This window comes from Bufo bufo, chromosome 1, assembly GCF_905171765.1.
Source record: "Bufo bufo chromosome 1, aBufBuf1.1, whole genome shotgun sequence".
NCBI classification, from domain to species: Eukaryota; Metazoa; Chordata; class Amphibia; order Anura; family Bufonidae; genus Bufo; species Bufo bufo.
In genome coordinates this window covers 13,050-27,296 of record NC_053389.1, presented here as the reverse complement: position 1 = coordinate 27,296, position 14,247 = coordinate 13,050, and the positions used below count along the sequence as shown (strand labels likewise).

The window sequence follows — 14,247 nt, the reverse complement described above, 5'->3', positions numbered from 1 at the left end:
GAACCTCTGCTGGTCTGCAGTACAGCACCGGGTGTGCCGGCACACAGGCGGGAGAACCTCTGCTGGTCTGCAGTACAGCACCGGGTGTGCCGGCACACAGGCGGGAGAACCTCTGCTGGTCTGCAGTACAGCACCGGGTGTGCCGGCACACAGGCAGGAGCGGCCAGGACCTCTGCCGGTCTGCAGTACAGTACCGGGTGTGTCGGCACACAGGCAGGAGAACCTCTGCTGGTCTGCAGTACAGCACCGGGTGTGCCGGCACACAGGCAGGACGGGCCAGGAGAACCTCTGCTGGTCTGCAGTACAGCACCGGGTGTGCCGGCACACAGGCGGGAGCGGCCAGGAGAACCTCTGCTGGTCTGCAGTACAGCACCGGGTGTGCCAGCACACAGGCAGGGAGCGGCCAGGAGAACCTCTGCTGGTCTGCAGTACAGCACCGGGTGTGGCGGCACACAGGCAGGAGCGGCCAGGAGAACCTCTGCTGGTCTGCAGTACAGCACCGGGTGTGCCGGCACACAGGCAGGAGCGGCCAGGAGAACCTCTGCTGGTCTGCAGTACAGCACCGGGTGTGCCAGCACACAGGCAGGGAGCGGCCAGGAGAACCTCTGCTGGTCTGCAGTACAGCACCGGGTGTGCCGGCACACAGGCAGGAGAACCTCTGCTGGTCTGCAGTACAGCACCGGGTGTGCCGGCACACAGGCAGGAGCGGCCAGGAGAACCTCTGCTGGTCTGCAGTACAGCACCGGGTGTGCCGGCACACAGGGAGGAGCGGCCAGGAGAACCTCTGCTGGTCTGCAGTACAGCACCGGGTGTGAGGGGCACACAGGCGGGAGCGGCCAGGAGAACCTCTGCTGGTCTGCAGTACAGCACCGGGTGTGCCGGCACACAGGCGGGAGAACCTCTGCTGGTCTGCAGTACAGCACTGGGTGTGCCGGCACACAGGCAGGAGTGGCCAGGAGAACCTCTGCTGGTCTGCAGTACAGCACCGGGTGTGCCGGCACACAGGCGGGAGAACCTCTGCTGGTCTGCAGTACAGCACCGGGTGTGCCGGCACACAGGCAGGAGAACCTCTGCTGGTCTGCAGTACAGCACCGGGTGTGCCGGCACACAGGCAGGACGGGCCAGGAGAACCTCTGCTGGTCTGCAGTACAGCACCGGGTGTGCCGGCACACAGGGAGGATCGGCCAGGAGAACCTCTGCTGGTCTGCAGTACAGCACCGGGTGTGCCGGCACACAGACGGGAGCGGCCAGGAGAACCTCTGCTGGTCTGCAGTACAGCACCGGGTGTGCCGGCACACAGGCGGGAGAACCTCTGCTGGTCTGCAGTACAGCACCGGGTGTGCCGGCACACAGGCGGGAGAACCTCTGCTGGTCTGCAGTACAGCACCGGGTGTGCCGGCACACAGGCAGGAGCGGCCAGGACCTCTGCCGGTCTGCAGTACAGTACCGGGTGTGCCGGCACACAGGCAGGAGAACCTCTGCTGGTCTGCAGTACAGCACCGGGTGTGCCGGCACACAGGCAGGACGGGCCAGGAGAACCTCTGCTGGTCTGCAGTACAGCACCGGGTGTGCCGGCACACAGGCGGGAGCGGCCAGGAGAACCTCTGCTGGTCTGCAGTACAGCACCGGGTGTGCCGGCACACAGGCAGGAGAACCTCTGCTGGTCTGCAGTACAGCACCGGGTGTGCCGGCACACAGGCAGGATGGGCCAGGAGAACCTCTGCTGGTCTGCAGTACAGCACCGGGTGTGCCGGCACACAGGCGGGAGAACCTCTGCTGGTCTGCAGTACAGCACCGGGTGTGCCGGCACACAGGCGGGAGAACCTCTGCTGGTCTGCAGTACAGCACCGGGTGTGCCGGCACACAGGCAGGAGCGGCCAGGAGAACCTCTGCTGGTCTGCAGTACAGGAGCGGGTGTGCCGGCACACAGGCAGGAGCGGCCAGGAGAACCTCTGCTGGTCTGCAGTACAGCACCGGGTGTGCCGGCACACAGGCAGGACGGGCCAGGAGAACCTCTGCTGGTCTGCAGTACAGCATCGGGTGTGCCGGCACACAGGCAGGGAGCGGCCAGGAGAACCTCTGCTGGTCTGCATTACAGCACCGGGTGTGCCGGCACACAGGGAGGAGCGGCCAGGAGAACCTCTGCTGGTCTGCAGTACAGCACCGGGTGTGCCGGCACACAGGCGGGAGAACCTCTGCTGGTCTGCAGTACAGCACCGGGTGTGCCGGCACACAGGCAGGAGAACCTCTGCTGGTCTGCAGTACAGCACCGGGTGTGCCGGCACACAGGCAGGAGAACCTCTGCTGGTCTGCAGTACAGCACCGGGTGTGCCGGCACACAGGCGGGAGAACCTCTGCTGGTCTGCAGTACAGCACCGGGTGTGCCGGCACACAGGCGGGAGAACCTCTGCTGGTCTGCAGTACAGCACCGGGTGTGCCGGCACACAGGCGGGAGCGGCCAGGAGAACCTCTGCTGGTCTGCAGTACAGCACCAGGTGTGCCGGCACACAGGCAAGAGAACCTCTGCTGGTCTGCAGTACAGCACCGGGTGTGCCGGCACACAGGCAGGAGAACCTCTGCTGGTCTGCAGTGCAGCATCGGGTGTGCCGGCACACAGGCAGGAGAACCTCTGCTGGTCTGCAGTACAGCACCGGGTTTGCCGGCACACAGGCAGGAGAACATCTGCTGGTCTGCAGTACAGCACCGGGTGTGCCGGCACACAGGCAGGAGAACCTCTGCTGGTCTGCAGTACAGCACCGGGTTTGCCGGCACACAGGCAGGAGAACCTCTGCTGGTCTGCAGTACAGCACCGGGTGTGCCGGCACACAGGCAGGAGAACCTCTGCTGGTCTGCAGTGCAGCACCGGGTGTGCCGGCACACAGGCAGGAGAAACTCTGCTGGTCTGCAGTGCAGCACCGGGTGTGCCGGCACACAGGCAGGAGAACCTCTGCTGGTTTGCAGTACAGCATCGGGTGTGCCGGCACACAGGCAGGACGGGCCAGGAGAACCTCTGCTGGTCTGCAGTACAGCACCGGGTGTGCCGGCACACAGGCAGGAGAACCTCTGCTGGTCTGCAGTACAGCACCGGGTGTGCCGGCACACAGGCAGGAGCGGCCAGGAGAACCTCTGCTGGTCTGCAGTACAGCACCGGGTGTGCCGGCACACAGGCGGGAGCGGCCAGGAGAACCTCTGCTGGTCTGCAGTACAGCACCGGGTGTGCCGTCACACAGGCGGGAGCGGCCAGGAGAACCTCTGCTGGTCTGCAGTACAGCACCGGGTGTGCCGGCACACAGGCGGGAGAACCTCTGCTGGTCTGCAGTACAGCACCGGGTGTGCCGGCACACAGGCGGGAGAACCTCTGCTGGTCTGCAGTACAGCACCGGGTGTGCCGGCACACAGGCAGGAGCGGCCAGGACCTCTGCCGGTCTGCAGTACAGTACCGGGTGTGCCGGCACACAGGCAGGAGAACCTCTGCTGGTCTGCAGTACAGCACCGGGTGTGCCGGCACACAGGCAGGACGGGCCAGGAGAACCTCTGCTGGTCTGCAGTACAGCACCGGGTGTGCCGGCACACAGGCGGGAGCGGCCAGGAGAACCTCTGCTGGTCTGCAGTACAGCACCGGGTGTGCCGGCACACAGGCAGGAGAACCTCTGCTGGTCTGCAGTACAGCACCGGGTGTGCCGGCACACAGGCAGGATGGGCCAGGAGAACCTCTGCTGGTCTGCAGTACAGCACCGGGTGTGCCGGCACACAGGCGGGAGAACCTCTGCTGGTCTGCAGTACAGCACCGGGTGTGCCGGCACACAGGCGGGAGAACCTCTGCTGGTCTGCAGTACAGCACCGGGTGTGCCGGCACACAGGCAGGAGCGGCCAGGAGAACCTCTGCTGGTCTGCAGTACAGGAGCGGGTGTGCCGGCACACAGGCAGGAGCGGCCAGGAGAACCTCTGCTGGTCTGCAGTACAGCACCGGGTGTGCCGGCACACAGGCAGGACGGGCCAGGAGAACCTCTGCTGGTCTGCAGTACAGCACCGGGTGTGCCGGCACACAGGCAGGGAGCGGCCAGGAGAACCTCTGCTGGTCTGCAGTACAGCACCGGGTGTGCCGGCACACAGGGAGGAGCGGCCAGGAGAACCTCTGCTGGTCTGCAGTACAGCACCGGGTGTGCCGGCACACAGGCGGGAGAACCTCTGCTGGTCTGCAGTACAGCACCGGGTGTGCCGGCACACAGGCAGGAGCGGCCAGGAGAACCTCTGCTGGTCTGCAGTACAGCACCGGGTGTGCCGGCACACAGGCGGGAGAACCTCTGCTGGTCTGCAGTACAGCACCGGGTGTGCCGGCACACAGGCAGGAGCGGCCAGGACCTCTGCCGGTCTGCAGTACAGTACCGGGTGTGCCGGCACACAGGCAGGAGAACCTCTGCTGGTCTGCAGTACAGCACCGGGTGTGCCGGCACACAGGCAGGACGGGCCAGGAGAACCTCTGCTGGTCTGCAGTACAGCACCGGGTGTGCCGGCACACAGGCGGGAGCGGCCAGGAGAACCTCTGCTGGTCTGCAGTACAGCACCGGGTGTGCCGGCACACAGGCAGGAGAACCTCTGCTGGTCTGCAGTACAGCACCGGGTGTGCCGGCACACAGGCAGGATGGGCCAGGAGAACCTCTGCTGGTCTGCAGTACAGCACCGGGTGTGCCGGCACACAGGCGGGAGAACCTCTGCTGGTCTGCAGTACAGCACCGGGTGTGCCGGCACACAGGCGGGAGAACCTCTGCTGGTCTGCAGTACAGCACCGGGTGTGCCGGCACACAGGCAGGAGGGGCCAGGAGAACCTCTGCTGGTCTGCAGTACAGGAGCGGGTGTGCCGGCACACAGGCAGGAGCGGCCAGGAGAACCTCTGCTGGTCTGCAGTACAGCACCGGGTGTGCCGGCACACAGGCAGGACGGGCCAGGAGAACCTCTGCTGGTCTGCAGTACAGCACCGGGTGTGCCGGCACACAGGCAGGGAGCGGCCAGGAGAACCTCTGCTGGTCTGCAGTACAGCACCGGGTGTGCCGGCACACAGGGAGGAGCGGCCAGGAGAACCTCTGCTGGTCTGCAGTACAGCACCGGGTGTGCCGGCACACAGGCGGGAGAACCTCTGCTGGTCTGCAGTACAGCACCGGGTGTGCCGGCACACAGGCAGGAGCGGCCAGGAGAACCTCTGCTGGTCTGCAGTACAGCACCGGGTGTGCCGGCACACAGGCAGGAGAACCTCTGCTGGTCTGCAGTACAGCACCGGGTGTGCCGGCACACAGGCAGGAGAACCTCTGCTGGTCTGCAGTACAGCACCGGGTGTGCCGGCACACAGGCAGGAGAACCTCTGCTGGTCTGCAGTACAGCACCGGGTGTGCCGGCACACAGGCGGGAGAACCTCTGCTGGTCTGCAGTACAGCACCGGGTGTGCCGGCACACAGGCGGGAGAACCTCTGCTGGTCTGCAGTACAGCACCGGGTGTGCCGGCACACAGGCGGGAGCGGCCAGGAGAACCTCTGCTGGTCTGCAGTACAGCACCAGGTGTGCCGGCACACAGGCAAGAGAACCTCTGCTGGTCTGCAGTACAGCACCGGGTTTGCCGGCACACAGGCAGGAGAACATCTGCTGGTCTGCAGTACAGCACCGGGTGTGCCGGCACACAGGCAGGAGAACCTCTGCTGGTCTGCAGTACAGCACCGGGTTTGCCGGCACACAGGCAGGAGAACCTCTGCTGGTCTGCAGTACAGCACCGGGTGTGCCGGCACACAGGCAGGAGAACCTCTGCTGGTCTGCAGTGCAGCACCGGGTGTGCCGGCACACAGGCAGGAGAAACTCTGCTGGTCTGCAGTGCAGCACCGGGTGTGCCGGCACACAGGCAGGAGAACCTCTGCTGGTTTGCAGTACAGCATCGGGTGTGCCGGCACACAGGCAGGACGGGCCAGGAGAACCTCTGCTGGTCTGCAGTACAGCACCGGGTGTGCCGGCACACAGGCAGGAGAACCTCTGCTGGTCTGCAGTACAGCACCGGGTGTGCCGGCACACAGGCAGGAGAACCTCTGCTGGTTTGCAGTACAGCATCGGGTGTGCCGGCACACAGGCAGGACGGGCCAGGAGAACCTCTGCTGGTCTGCAGTACAGCACCGGGTGTGCCGGCACACAGGCAGGAGAACCTCTGCTGGTCTGCAGTACAGCACCGGGTGTGCCGGCACACAGGCAGGAGAACCTCTGCTGGTCTGCAGTACAGCACCGGGTGTGCCGGCACACAGGCAGGAGAACCTCTGCTGGTCTGCAGTACAGCACCGGGTGTGCCGGCACACAGGCAGGAGAAACTCTGCTGGTCTGCAGTACAGCACCGGGTGTGCCGGCACACAGGCAGGACGGGCCAGGAGAACCTCTGCTGGTCTGCAGTACAGCACCGGGTGTGCCGGCACACAGGCAGGAGAACCTCTGCTGGTCTGCAGTACAGCACCGGGTGTGCCGGCACACAGGCAGGAGAACCTCTGCTGGTCTGCAGTACAGCACCGGGTGAGCCGGCACACAGGCAGGAGAACCTCTGCTGGTCTGCAGTACAGCACCGGGTGTGCCGGCACACAGGCAGGAGAACCTCTGCTGGTCTGCAGTACAGCACCGGGTGTGCCGGCACACAGGCGGGAGAACCTCTGCTGGTCTGCAGTACAGCACCAGGTGTGCCGGCACACAGGCGGGAGAACCTCTGCTGGTCTGCAGTACAGCACCGGGTGTGCCGGCACACAGGCGGGAGCGGCCAGGAGAACCTCTGCTGGTCTGCAGTACAGCACCAGGTGTGCCGGCACACAGGCAAGAGAACCTCTGCTGGTCTGCAGTACAGCACCGGGTGTGCCGGCACACAGGCAGGAGAACCTCTGCTGGTCTGCAGTGCAGCATCGGGTGTGCCGGCACACAGGCAGGAGAACCTTTGCTGGTCTGCAGTACAGCACCGGGTTTGCCGGCACACAGGCAGGAGAACCTCTGCTGGTCTGCAGTACAGCACCGGGTGTGCCGGCACACAGGCAGGAGAACCTCTGCTGGTCTGCAGTACAGCACCGGGTTTGCCGGCACACAGGCAGGAGAACCTCTGCTGGTCTGCAGTACAGCACCGGGTGTGCCGGCACACAGGCAGGAGAACCTCTGCTGGTCTGCAGTGCAGCACCGGGTGTGCCGGCACACAGGCAGGAGAAACTCTGCTGGTCTGCAGTGCAGCACCGGGTGTGCCGGCACACAGGCAGGAGAACCTCTGCTGGTTTGCAGTACAGCATCGGGTGTGCCGGCACACAGGCAGGACGGGCCAGGAGAACCTCTGCTGGTCTGCAGTACAGCACCGGGTGTGCCGGCACACAGGCAGGAGAACCTCTGCTGGTCTGCAGTACAGCACCGGGTGTGCCGGCACACAGGCAGGAGAAACTCTGCTGGTCTGCAGTACAGCACCGGGTGTGCCGGCACACAGGCAGGAGAACCTCTGCTGGTTTGCAGTACAGCACCGGGTGTGCCGGCACACAGGCAGGAGAACCTCTGCTGGTCTGCAGTACAGCACCGGGTGTGCCGGCACACAGGCAGGAGAACCTCTGCTGGTCTGCAGTACAGCACCGGGTGTGCCGGCACACAGGCAGGAGAACCTCTGCTGGTCTGCAGTACAGCACCGGGTGTGCCGGCACACAGGCAGGAGAACCTCTGCTGGTCTGCAGTACAGCACCGGGTGTGCCGGCACACAGGCAGGACGGGCCAGGAGAACCTCTGCTGGTCTGCAGTACAGCACCGGGTGTGCCGGCACACAGGCAGGAGAACCTCTGCTGGTCTGCAGTACAGCACCGGGTGTGCCGGCACACAGGCAGGAGAACCTCTGCTGGTCTGCAGTACAGCACCGGGTGTGCCGGCATACTTCAGTGTATTCTCCATCACAGGCCATGATGTGGATTCTATATGTAAACCCCTCGGCATGTTTTCGTCTGACACTGGAGGCGCCCAGAGACCTCTGCCATGTTGTGTGACCTGCATGACATGGATCAGTAGCGGCAGGGAAACACACTTCTATAATACATAATATGGGGTGCTCTGTGTCTGCCGCACTCGCCTGGGCCACCCCTTTATCATGTCTGGTACTGGACTTTTCTGGTCAAAGACCCACATTTTCATGAAAGTAAAATTTATTTATTTTTAGGTTCAATTTATAAGAAGCCATTTTTTAAGTATTCAGAGCTGGGTGGGGGGTGATTTGCAGCCCCTGTCTTATACACAGGTCCATCAGGTTCAACCCTTCTCCGATCATTTGGGGTAATCACTGCAGGAGCCCATGACACCCGTCATCACTAGAGGTCCGACTATAGCTCCGAATTCTGGCCCATGGCCTGGATGTGGATTACCAGTGACCTCTAACCCATTCACCGTACAGGAAGCGTGGGTAGTGTCAGCCATCTTTATACCGTGCACCGAAGGAGAGAGAGAGACAGAAGAGAGGACACCTGAAAGCCTGGAGGCAGCCGCCCAGAATGTGACGTTTAAAGGGGCTATCCACAGGAGGGGTGACTGGCACGGTGGAGCGACATGGCCTCTACGGCTCCAGGCACAGAGCTGACTGAAGGACCCCTGTTCTCTGGACCACTGGGACCCCCCTTGGCCAGACCGTATGGCTATCCCATACTTCTCCGTGGGTAGGCAATACTTTTGGCAGGATAGCCCCTTTAACATTAGATTCTGCAGACAATACATGCAATTATAGTTCAAGCTGTGCAGACGAGCCCTCGGCGTTAGTAAATCTGCCTGTCCGAGGTGAAGCAGCGGGACCAGGATTTAGCGGGCAGATCCAATAAGCTTCTGGGAGGTTCCACCTCTGACCTCAAGCCAATCATGGAATATCACGGGGGCCGCTCTGTGTCACTTGGCGGGGTCTGCGGATAAAAGAATCCAATGGAATAAAAGTCAAAACACAATAGTCCAAGCAGAAACCTTAGCGCACCTCTGCTGTTCCTATAGTGCCGTATGGACAGGCAGCGGGGGCCGTGCTGGACGTCAGACCCCCACTGATCTAACATTTACCCCTTCAAAGATGTGATCTAGTTTTATATCTGGAGGCCGCGTAGGATTCAGGAGGCGCCCGCTCTGTTCTGTGCTGCGTTATGGGCGGATGGACTTTTGGCAGCACATCGTAGTTACGGATTCGGAAGGCTGTTTCCCTGCCGAAATTATTAACGCCAGTATGAATCCACTACACACAGAAAGTAGAGGAGAAGCTACTTCCTAACCAGATCTTACTCAGAAGCACCCACATGGTTAATGGAGGACATGTGAATAAAGCACTAGGGCCGAGATATAAAACTTTCTATTTAGCAGCAGCAGCAGTCTCTGACTGTGTGTCTCTGACTGTGTGTCTCTGCTGCTGCTCACTCCACCCCCTCCCCTCTCCATAGAGTTCTATTGACAGGTGTAATATTGTCCTTCAGCTGATCCCGTCCTGGACAGATTCAAAGCACATTTCAAAAAGAAATGCAAATAGCAAGGGAGGGAAGCCTGGTGGCAGCTGATAAAATAAGAAGTAGACATACATAAGATATATAGAAGATATATTACAAAGTTTCTTGGGGTTCCTCATACTATTAATTTATGCAAAGTTGTAGGAACAGTTATTGACGAGAACTTATAGTGCAGGATCGAGGATGTTCACGATAACACAAGAATATGGCTCTAATCATCCCGGGCCCTGCAGCCGCCACCAGGAATCAGAGGGCGACTCCGCAGCTCAGCTAATGCTCGGTCTTATCTCATGCACTCGTCGCATTGGATGCAGCATTTCAGCAGATGTGAACACTGGCCACATATGGATGAGGGAGCAGGAATCCGTGTTCACTAGTAGTGGGGGGACCCTGCTCCACCATATCCATATGGCCCATTAATGAGGACCTCGCACTGGGGCCTCCTTCCTTCCGAAGAAACTCCACGTCAACACTGTCCAGAGTATCTGACTGTAGGGAGACGTGCCCATCGACACGGGGGATGGTCAACTGTCAATGTACTTATACATTTCCAGGAGGAGTAACAGAAGAACAAAACCAGGCAGACTTCTATGGAAAGATTCATGGGGAAGACATGTCAGGAGAGCGGACACAAGGGTGTCCTGCAGGGACAGCCCCTCTAACACTGGCCGGATCACACTGAGAATGGAGCCGCCGAGTGGGCGGTCACACTCAGCTGTCAATCACTGTAGGACCGCCCATTTTACAAACCTTCTGAGGGTCCAGGTGCTTCGCCAGCAGTGGGCTCTGCTCTCTTCCAGGAGGTGGGTGACCCCAATCTGCTTCCCTTGTTCTATAACCTGCCGCTTGTCCACCATGAACCCAAACCGGGATCTGCATTTACCTGTGGAATACTACATTGGCCTGGCTCCTGCCGTCCTGAACACTTACAGCTCTTCTACTTACCCGATGATTTGTTTTTCTTCATCAACACATAGACTATTATCCCGGACAATCCCAAAACAACTGCTATCACGGCGATGGCAATTCCTGCGATCGCACCGCTGCCCAATCCTCCTGTGGAATCTGCGCCTGTGGAATGTAAGAGGAGACGTAAATACCAGCTGGACAAGTACTACAGGAAAAAACACCGTCACCATGACGACTAAAAAAAACACCACCGGTGACCGTGTTTGACTTCACCCCCCTACACATTCGGCAGCCGGGATCAACCGATATTGATTTTTTAGGGCCGATACCGATACCGATAATTTGTGAACTTTCAGGCCGATAATTTATACCGATATTCTGGGAATTTTCATTCTTGAAAAAAAAAATTAAAAAAAATTTCCTACACACATCTGCTGAAAATTAATGTTTATTGTTAACATGTATTTTTATTTTTTTTGTAAATCTTTCTTTTTCATTTATATTTAATTTTTTTTTTTTTTTTACTAACTTTTAGCCCCCTTAGGGACTAGAACCCTTGTCCCATTCACCCTGATAGATCTCCATCAGGGTAAATAGGAGCTCACACTGTCCCTGCTGCTCTGTGCTTTGTGCACACAGCAGCATGGAGCTTATCATGGCAGCCAGGGCTTCAGTAGCGTCCTGGCTGCCATGGTAACCGATCGGAGCCCCAGGATTACACTGCTGGGGCTCCGATCGGAGGAGGAGGGGAGAGGGGACCCTGTGGCCACTGCCACCAATGAGTAATACTGGGTGGGGGGGGCGCACTGCGCCACCAATGTTTTTACTATAGGGATGGGGGTGGGGGGCGCACTGCGCCACCAATGATTAATACTGGGGGGCTTGGGGGGGGCGCACTGCACCACCAATGAAGATGAGTCTCTCAATCATTCATATACAGGAGGCGGGAGATGGCTGCAGAATCACATAGCCGGCTCCCGACCTCTATGAGCGGTAGCTGCGATCTGTGGTACCTGAGGGGTTAACTACCGCGGATCGCAGCTACCGCTCATAGAGGTCAGGAGCCGGCTATGTGATTCTGCAGCTCCCACCTCCTGTATATGAATGAAAGACTTATGTTCATTGGTGGAGCGGTGGCCACAGCCCCTCCCCTCCTCTTGTCTTCTCTCCTCTCATTGGCGGCAGCACAGGGGGAGGAGACACTGCTTCCTTCTCCCCTGTGCTGAGGGAATGCGGAGAGCGCTGAGAGCAGTGCGTTCTGTGTTCCCAATACATTATCAGTATATCGGCAAAATAGATGCCGATACCGATAACGTTCAAAATCCTGAATATCGGCCGATAATATTGGTAAAACCGATAATCGGTCGATCCCTAGCCGGGAGTCCCCCTGCATCAAATGCATGAAGCCACCAGTAATTATACAATGTAACCCCTGAAGACGTTAAACACGTTAGGTGGCTAATGAGCGAGTGGGAGATCGACTCACCTCCACCGGCCGACACTGGGTTCACATGGGCATCACAATAATGACTGGGTAAAGCCGTGTCTAGATATACATGAATGGTCATGAAAAGGGTCCACGAAAGCCTCATCTGCACTTACAGAGCAGATCCCCAAGATCCTGAGCAGTGGGGTGGACACGGTGAATTCATCAGGGTTCGTGGACCAGTGGTGGGTCCTCTCCTCATACAGGACAGGGGTGAATTCCTCAGGTCTCATGGACATGTGGAGGGTCCTCTACTCATACAGGACGGGGTGAATTCCTCAGGTCTCATGGACAGGTGGTGGGTGCTCCCCTCATACAGGACAGGGGTGAATTCCTCAGGTCTCATGGACCAGTGGTGGGTTCTCTCCTCATACAGGACGGGATGAATTCCTCAGGTCTCATGGACCAGTGGTGGGTTCTCTCCTCATACAGGACAGGGGTGAATTCCTCAGGTCTCATGGACATGTGGAGGGCCCTCTCTTACAGGACGGGGTGAATTCCTCAGGTCTCATGGACATGTGGAGGGCCCTCTCTTACAGGACGGGGTGAATTCCTCAGGTCTCATGGACCAGTGGTGGGTTCTCTCCTCATACAGGACAGGGGTGAATTCCTCAGGTCTCATGGACAGGTGGTGGGTCCTCTACTCATACAGGACGGGATGAATTCCTCAGGTCTCATGGACATGTGGAGGGTCCTCTTACAGGACGGGGTGAATTCCTCAGGTCTCATGGACAGGTGGTGGGTGCTCTACTCATATAGGACAGAGGGTGGATTCATGGACAAGTGGAGGGCCCTCTCTTACAGGACAGGGGTGAATTCCTCAGGTCTCATGGACAGGTGGTGGGTCCTCTCCTCATACAGGACAGGGGTGAATTCATCAGGTCTCATGGACCGGTGGTGGGTCCTCTACTCATACAGGACAGGGGTGAATTCATCAGGTCTCATGGACCAGTGGTGGGTCCTCTCCTCATACAGGACAGGGGTGAATTCATCAGGTCTCATGGACATGTGGAGGGCCCTCTCTTACAGGACGGGGTGAATTCCTCAGGTCTCATGGACCAGTGGTGGGTTCTCTCCTCATACAGGACAGGGGTGAATTCCTCAGGTCTCATGGACATGTGGAGGGCCCTCTCTTACAGGACGGGGTGAATTCCTCAGGTCTCATGGACAGGTGGTGGGTCCTCTACTCATATAGGACAGAGGGTGGATTCATGGACAAGTGGAGGGCCCTCTCTTACAGGACGGGGTGAATTCCTCAGGTCTCATGGACAGGTGGAGGGCCTTCTCTTACAGGACGGGGTGAATTCCTCAGGTCTCATGGACAGGTGGTGTGGCTTTCATTATCTAGCTAGCACTGGAGACAGGAGAACTGACTGGAATGTGAGCCGCTATCGGCACAACTTACCTTTTAACGTCAGGAGCACTGTGGCATCCTGGAGTGGCATTTCCGTTTGCACGTTGACTGTGTAAAAGCCTTCATGAATCTTCTGGACATTGCTAATCTGTAAGGAGCCATTTTCAAACACGTCAGCTTCTGTGAAGTACCTCTTTCCAAAGTTCTTTGGGGCGTTTCTGTTGAACCTTATGATCTGAAATTCTGCGCTCGTGTTCTTTCCTTTGTACCAATCTGCATAGAGAAGTGTCCCACGTACATCAATGACATTGAGAGTTACAGTCTCGTTGACTCCAGGAGAAGGTGGGTAAATCTCAATGCTAATACCAAAGACTGAACGCGTCCACGTGGCCAGGAGAACTGCGAGAGACAGAAACACAAAGAATGATGCGGCCATATCACAGGCCTACTGCTGGCGATGCACAGGAGGGACACATCCCCGGAAATAACCAGACCCATGACAATCAGCTGAACTCGGCAGGGTGCTCCAGATGCACCCCTTTAAGTGGAGTGGATGGTAAAGGGAAGATTGAAAATCTGTATCAAAAAGGAGAAAGAGCCCCCAGAGAGGCCTTTGTAAATAGCAATGGAGGTCTATGGGACAAATACGCCAAACCCAGAAAGTTCTGCCATGTTCCAAAAACACCACGGATGAAAAAAAAGAAACAATGTACTGCCAGAGTGAAAAACGAAAAAAATAAAAATAAAAAATTGCCCACTATTTAATATTTCCCATAGACTTAAAAAACATCAGCCAAAAAATAAATTTAAAAAATGCTCCGATTGCCCCATGTGGGGGCTTTTTATTCTGCACCTAATTAGGTTTTCAGCCGCCACGATGCAGACATTTACCAACGTCCGGATCACGGGGAGGGGGGGGGATGGGGTCAGTGACATCAGTACAGTCTCCACGTCCTCCTCATAGTGGCAGCGCCCTGTCATAGAGGGCGGGAGTCGGGTATGCCATA

The 14,247-nt window shown here is 58.5% G+C and overlaps 1 protein-coding gene and 1 long non-coding RNA gene across 4 annotated transcripts; both read right to left on the bottom strand.

Annotated features, from left to right (window-relative positions):
• Nucleotides 1-3,091: 3,091 nt before the first annotated feature.
• LOC120990727 lies at nucleotides 3,092-8,227 on the bottom strand. The gene is made up of 3 exons (XR_005776459.1): nucleotides 7,863-8,227; nucleotides 6,720-6,782; nucleotides 3,092-3,250 (listed from the first exon to the last, which is right to left on the bottom strand). It is a non-coding gene; the product is annotated as an uncharacterized LOC120990727 (long non-coding RNA).
• Nucleotides 8,228-8,265: 38 nt separating this feature from the next.
• Nucleotides 8,266-13,738, bottom strand: LOC120990709 (carcinoembryonic antigen-related cell adhesion molecule 1-like). Of its 3 annotated transcripts, none has more exons than XM_040419629.1 (4): nucleotides 13,292-13,738; nucleotides 10,437-10,547; nucleotides 8,630-8,909; nucleotides 8,266-8,578 (listed from the first exon to the last, which is right to left on the bottom strand). In XM_040419629.1, the coding sequence occupies exons 1-3, from the start codon at nucleotides 13,674-13,676 to the stop codon at nucleotides 8,896-8,898; spliced, it is 510 nt and encodes a 169-aa protein (XP_040275563.1). In that variant the 5' UTR covers nucleotides 13,677-13,738; the 3' UTR covers nucleotides 8,266-8,578; nucleotides 8,630-8,895. The 3 variants fall into 3 exon arrangements, with proteins under 3 accessions (XP_040275563.1, XP_040275552.1, XP_040275558.1); XM_040419618.1 differs by having other exon boundaries at nucleotides 10,437-10,576; nucleotides 13,291-13,737; XM_040419624.1 differs by having other exon boundaries at nucleotides 10,437-10,562; nucleotides 13,292-13,732.
• Nucleotides 13,739-14,247: the final 509 nt, after the last annotated feature.

What these genes read in the sequence shown, in the direction of transcription:
- LOC120990709 (XM_040419618.1), bottom strand. Translation starts at nt 13,676, where the DNA reads ATGGCCGCATCATTCTTTGTGTTTCTGTCTCTCGCAGTTCTCCTGGCC. An exon ending in GTGCTCCTGACGTTAAAAGG is followed by an intron (nt 10,577 to 13,290) that starts TAAGTTGTGCCG and finishes TTTACGTCTCCT; the next exon opens with CTTACATTCCACAGGCGCAG.